The sequence below is a fragment of the Nannobrachium achirus genome (genome assembly GCF_963921795.1).
Source record: "Nannobrachium achirus genome assembly, chromosome: 21".
NCBI classification, from domain to species: Eukaryota; Metazoa; Chordata; class Actinopteri; order Myctophiformes; family Myctophidae; genus Nannobrachium; species Nannobrachium achirus.
Genome location: NC_137828.1, coordinates 16,638,781 through 16,645,504, shown reverse-complemented (window position 1 = coordinate 16,645,504; position 6,724 = coordinate 16,638,781). Strand labels below are relative to the sequence as shown.

The 6,724-nt window shown below is 43.1% G+C and overlaps 1 protein-coding gene across 1 annotated transcript; it reads right to left on the bottom strand.

Moving 5' to 3' along the window:
* Positions 1-2,410: 2,410 nt before the first annotated feature.
* On the bottom strand, positions 2,411-3,100 carry LOC308306615 (polyubiquitin-like; the record flags this gene model as incomplete). The annotated part of the gene is made up of 2 exons (XM_080751654.1): positions 2,411-2,638; positions 2,819-3,100. The coding sequence occupies 2 exons, from the start codon at positions 3,098-3,100 to the stop codon at positions 2,411-2,413; spliced, it is 510 nt and encodes a 169-aa protein (XP_080607780.1).
* Positions 3,101-6,724: the final 3,624 nt, after the last annotated feature.

The following is a 6,724-nucleotide window of genomic DNA, read 5'->3' as shown; positions in this document are numbered from 1 at the left end:
TCCAGACCAGTGGTTTTCAAACATTTTCGTCTCAGGGCGCCCCTGTAAATAATGTTTTCATCCACGGCACCCCTGAATTACATTTACATACCTTGCATTTGTGTCAAATATCTAAATATTTACCCTTAAATGAGTAGTACTGTACAGTAGGCTGAAAAAGAACGCACCAAGTGTGGTGCAACTCAGGTCTGTTTTACTAAGTATAAGTGGTTTAACTGAAGTGTTATTGATGAATTCCATATATTGGGAAATCCTGCTCTAGAGTAAGACCATACATGGGCAGCTGGCGGCCCGGGGGCCCCGCCTTCACTCAATGTGGCAAGCAGGTTAATATCAGAATACTGATATATTGATTTCAGCTGTTACAATTCCAAACATGCCCCACTCCAATTACTTCAGTCTATATTAGTAGCTTAATGACTAGTAGGTAAATGGTGCATTTATATAGCGCTTTTATCCAAAGCGCTTTACAGAGATTGTGCATTACATTCACCCATTCACGCACACATTCATACACCGGTGGCGGAGGAAACCATGCAAGGCACCAACCTGCTCACCGGGAGCAATGTGGGGTTCAGAGTCTTGCCCAAGGACCCTTCGACATTCGGGTTAGGGTTAGGGGGAGCCCGGATTCGAACTGGGAACCCTTCGGGAACCCTTCGTGCTCTAATAACGGTTTCTCTACCCCTGAGCTATGCCTATTACATTTGTATTGTCTTTTTTTATGTCCAATGTATTTGTATTTAAGTTCATAAAGTTAACTATGTTATAACTAAATGCATTTGAAGTTAAATAAAATATTTACTTTTCAGGTAGACGATCTACCGGTATATAGGCCTATGTGTGACATAAAGTAGAATGAAGCAGGGCATTAATTTACGAAAACATGCAGAGATAAGAGTATAGTGCCTGACAGTATGTGTAATGTGTCCCTCTGGCTCCGTTTCCATCATCAAAGTTGCCCACCACCCCTGTTCTAGTAAGATGGTTCTGTGTTTGAACCACGTTTTCCCCCTTACACCAAGTCCTCGCCAAATATAGCTGATCTGCAAGGTCTACAATGTATGCTGTATGGTGCAAATATTGTATTCTCCATACAGTTGAATGGGGATTTGCAGAAATATTTTGTTAGATCTGCTGTTCTAACTGACTCGCATCTCGCCCTTGGGTCCTCAGTGATACACACGGCGAGTTTGAGGTCAGTACTAACAGTATGATGATGTCAATATTGATGACATCAAGACCTCCATATCTGGGCATAAAGAATGCAACTGACAGACGGAAAGAAAGATAGAGATCCCTATATGGGCGTAAAGACAGGCACAGACAGACGGACAGATATGGAGATAGATGTCCAGACAACCAGGGGCGTCACAAGGGGTAATAATAATAATAGTTACCTACTCCTCCCGCGAGGGAAATTCAGTATTTGCAGCCCAACCCAGCTGCTTCGCAGCCCACAAGGAGCGCGCGAGCAATTAGGGGTTAAGAGTCTTGGCTCTCAACCATTCAGCTATGGCCGCCCCCCACAAGGGGTAGGAAAGTGGGACTGAGTTACTAGGGCCCAAGGTGTTGGAGGGGCCTTAATTATTTTATACTTTAGCTATTGAAAAATAGCAGACATACAAGCTCACAGTCGAGCTTGTAGATCTGCTATTTTTGAAAAGTCATGAAAATGTGTGCAATTCTTTGAATTTATATGTATTTTTTAAGCGAACATTTGTACTTCAAATGCTGCTTCTGGGGGGTCCCTGGAACTAAATATTTTGAGATGGGGGTCCGTGGCCAAATACATAGCATTTTGGGGGTCCTGCACATGAAAAGGTTTGAGCTCCACTGACATCGAAACATAGGTTTTTCAAAAAAAAACCTTAGAAGGATTTGAAATATTCAAAGATTTTCATGATTTTTCAAAAATAGCAGATCTACAAGCTCGCAGCTGTGAGCTTGTATATCTGCTATTTCTCAATAGTTAAAGCACAGGGAGCCCACAGTGAATCCTTGTACCCAGGGCCCAGAATTTGGTGCGACACCCCTGCAGACAACTGCCGATCTGACCTACTGTTCAGTGCCCACTCACTCACTTCGGGGACTGCATTTTGTGCAGAGCGAGATCATCCACTGCACATGTGTTGATTAGCCTAGTTTTACCAGAGCCCAGTTAGTCAGCAGTACTTGCTTCGACCTCTCACGACGAGGACGTACCGGTAGGGTTGGATTTCGAGAGGCAATTTTTCTTTCTTTTATTGGGCACAGGGCCCTTTTTATTTGTTTCTTTTTATAGAGTTTTTATTTTGTTTTATGTTTTAGAATACAATGTATTCATCCTCAAATCTCCTGCCCAGATGGGCCAGCTGTTTCTTTTTTCTTTCTTTTTGTTGTCTATATTGGCAATTTATTTAAGAATCATTTACTGCCCTCCCCTTAGACGCAGCACAAGGTGGAGGGTGGATTCTTTCTGGATGTTGTAGTCAGAAAGGGTGCGACCATCTTCCAGTTGCTTGCCAGCGAAGATGAGCCTTTGCTGATCAGGGGGAATGCCTTCTTTATCCTGTATTTTGGCCTTGACGTTCTCAATGTTATCACTTGGTTCAACCTCCAGGGTGATGGTCTTGCCGGTGAGGGTCTTGACGAAAATCTGCATTCCTCCCCTCAGACGCAGCACAAGATGGAGGGTGGATTCTTTCTGGATGTTGTAGTCAGAAAGGGTGCGCCCGTCTTCCAGTTGCTTACCAGCGAAGATCAATCTCTGCTGGTCAGGGGGAATTCCTTCCTTGTCTTGGATCTTGGCTTTGACATTCTCAATGTTATCGCTTGCCTCAACCTCCAGGGTGATGGTCTTTCCGGTGAGGGTCTTGACGAAGATTTGCATTCCTCCTCTCAGACGCAGCACGAGGTGGAGGGTGGATTCTTTCTGGATGTTGTAGTCAGAAAGGGTGCGACCGTCTTCCAGCTGTTTGCCAGCAAAGATGAGCCTTTGCTGGTCAGGGGGAATTCCTTCTTTATCTTGTATCTTCGCCTTGACATTTTCTATGTTGTCACTTGGCTCAACCTCCAGGGTGATGGTCTTGCCGGTGAGGGTCTTCACAAAGATCTGCATGTTTGTGCAATTTGAGTCGTTACTGTGAACAGCTGTAATAGAATAAACAATATTTGTCCCTAAGTTATTCCCAGAACTTGTCAGATAACCTTAAACCACAAACTCTAATTTGTGCATGTCTGTCTCCTTTTTATATAGGTGGTGATGTCACAGTGAGTGAGTGTCACAGGGATGTCACAGTTCCTTGTGTGGTTATTGGCTGAGAGAATAGAAATACTAGATTGGTGCACCAGCCTGCTTGGGAACAATACAAGTCAGGAATGCATGCCCCACTCGGTTATGCAATACCCATTGTACCCGTTGTCAGAGAACCCCTTGTACCTGTCCTATTTATGCCCTCATATAGAGCAGGGGTTCCCAAACTTTTTTGTCTCAGGGCACCCCATGAATATTCTTTTAATCCAAGGCACCCCGACATTATAATTTTCACTCCCAGCCAGCACCTTATATTTATAGCATATAGTTGTTGTCTGGTGGAAACCTTGTATGTCCAAAACCCTTCGTTTTGTATTTATCATCTATAAAATGTACTAAACTAGTGAAAACAGCCGATCTACAAGCACACAACGCCTCGCATCGCATGATGAAGCAGGGCTTTGCTTTACCAAAAGACGTACACATTTGAAACTTGGAGATACGAGGTTTCTGCCCGACAGTGAGGATATTTTAGTGATTATGTTGTGAGGAAAAGGTTAAGATAATAGCCATTTTGGTTAGAACTGACTGAAAATAACATTGTACTTCAAGTTTAAAATGATACTAAATGTTTTTTGTCCAAATAAATTCCAAATATTATCAAATTATCTCGCGGCACACCTGGACTGCCGTCACGGCACCCCAGGGTGCCCCGTCACCCACTTTGAAAACCACTGATATAGAGATCTCTGTAGTTTTTCTATCTGTCTGTGTCCCTTTTATGCCAATATATGGTGTGCCCAGATGTCATCAATGGAGGTCTATCGGTAGGTTAGGCGGCTCTGACTACATCTCCGTAATGTATATCGGGGGTTTTCAAAGTGGGTGACACCCTGGGGTGCCGTGACGGCAGTCCAGGGGTGCCGCGAGATAATTTGATAATATTTGGATTGGACACTTGAAAAAATATTTAGTATCATTTTAAACTTGAAGTACAAATTCATTTTCAGTCAGTTCTAACCAAAATGGCTGTAATCTCAACGTTTTCCTCGCCACATACTAAAATATCGTCACTGTCGGCCAGAAACCTTGTATCTCCAAGTTTCAAATGTGTACGTCTTTTGGTCAAGCAAAGCCCTGCTTCATCATACAAGACTGTCACACAAAACTAGTGAAAACAGCCGATCTACAAGCGATGCAAGGCGTTGTGTGCTTGTAGATCTGCTGTTTTCACTATAGTTTAGTACATTTTATAGATGATAAATACAAGGTTTCCACAAGACAACGACGATATGCTATAAATATAAGGTGCTGGGAGTGAAAATTATAATGTATGGGGTGCCTCGTAATTAAAAAATATATATATTTATGGGGTGCCCTGAGACAAAAAGGTTTGGGATTAACCCCTGATGTATATGCCTGTATATGGGCATATCAGTTGGACTGACATTTCGGTCCCATCCTCTTTTACAGTAAGTACACTTTAAGACATAATAAGACATAATAAGACAGAATAAAGCCATAATAAGAAATAATGTGTTGGTAATTAGAGCTAATATATTTTATTAGACAGAAACAAAGACAGAATAGTAGAAAGAGCCAATACATTCTCTGGCACCGTCACCTGCCGCGGAACTGCTAGTTCGACCAGCATTTGCTCTGCATCGCCGGCAATAGGACCAGCAGTCCCGCCAGTAGGACCGGCGGCCGCCGCACGGACCGGCAGGTCCCGTAGCGGTAAACTGAAGGTCCGTGCGGTGGTGGCTGCCACAGCAGTTACCAGCGATGCCGGTGCCAGATAATGTATTCGCTTTCTGCTATTCTGTCTCAGCCACCACCGCACGGACGGGCAATTTACCGCTACGGGACCTGCTGGTCCGTGCGGCGCGGTCGCCGGTCCTACTGGCGGGACTGATGGTCCTATCGCCGGCGATGCAGTGCGACTGCTGGTCGAACTAGTGGTCGTGCGGCAGTGTCTGCCGCTGCAGTTCCGCGGCAGGTGACGGTGCCAGAGAATGTATTCGCTCTTTCTACTATTCTGTCTTTGTTTCTGTCTAATAAAATATATTAGCTCTAATTACCAACACATTATTTCTTATTATGGCTTTATTCTGTCTTATTATGTCTTAAAGTGTACTGTAAAAGAGGATGGGACCGACATTTCTGTCTCCACCGGGCGTGTCGAGCGTCGTGTCAACGTCAACGCTGGGAATGCTCCCGTTTTAATCAATGAAGGGTGCTCCACTGCCGACGTCAACGTCCGCGTCGGACACCAAAATTCGCCCCGGTTCATTTTTTGGCGCCGTCCGACGCCGGCACGACGCCGTCATTTTGGTGGAGCCCTAGCCTCAGCGCCGGGCACCACACTCCTTCGGGTTCTCACAGATGAACGTACCGAGTCGGTCTGACTGACAGTTCACATACAGCTGAAGAAGGCTTTCATATCATACTTCCTTCCCAGCCTTAGTCGGAACGGATTTCACTGCAAGTTAGACCATGTTCAGGAGGCCTGGAACCCCATATATGGAGATAACTGACCTATTCAACTATTAAACCCTCATAGACTCATATCATAATTTTGTTAGAATGTGTCAGAATGTATTGAAAGCATATTTTCCAGACGGTCTATCATATATTATGTAGTGAAGACTTTGAATTTAATCGAATCCAAACACTTCAGTCAAAGTTCACAGTGATCTTGACCTTTGACATTTGAAACCTAATTAGTAATTAGTTCATCCTCGAGTTCAAGTGGACATTATTGCCAGATGTAATGACATTTCAATCAGGCTTTCCTGAGATATACTTTAGCTTCTTCTCTTTCTTTATGTTCTTTCCAAACAGGAACCAATGCTTCTATCAGAGAGGCAGGGCCTGGTTGGTTGAACAGCTGAAAGCAGAGAGAGAAGAGAAAAGGAGGATACAGTTTGCTGAAAAGAGTTTGGTAAATAAACACACAATGTATTTACAATTGTATAAAATGCTGCTTACAGTTATGATACTAAAAGAGTTTGTATGATATTGGACCCAAGTCAAATAGAGAGTGCTTGTTCTTTTGTTTCTTTTTTTTTTTTTTTTACATGAAACATAAAAAATTCAAATGTAAAGGTAATCTATTTTATATTTCTAAGATTGTATGTTATTCAAGTGTTTTTGGACCAATTTTAAAATAAAAGGAGCAGTTCACCTTTTTTCCACCACTGGCGGTTTAGTTGCCAGTTTTCTTCATTCATTTGATTGTTAGAGGGAAGGGGAAAAATATGAACAAAATAAAAAGAAAATAAACAAAAATAAAAATAAAACAATTCACAGGAGGCAGGTAGTGATCACCCCATGTGCACAGTGCAGAGTACATGGGGTCACTGAACACTGGTGGATATGTGTTTGTCTATGACTGCCATCTGCTGGTGTAAAATTGTCACAATATTTGGGCTCACTAAAACTCATGCAGATAAACATACTGGTAAGAAGACATGCACACGCACGCAC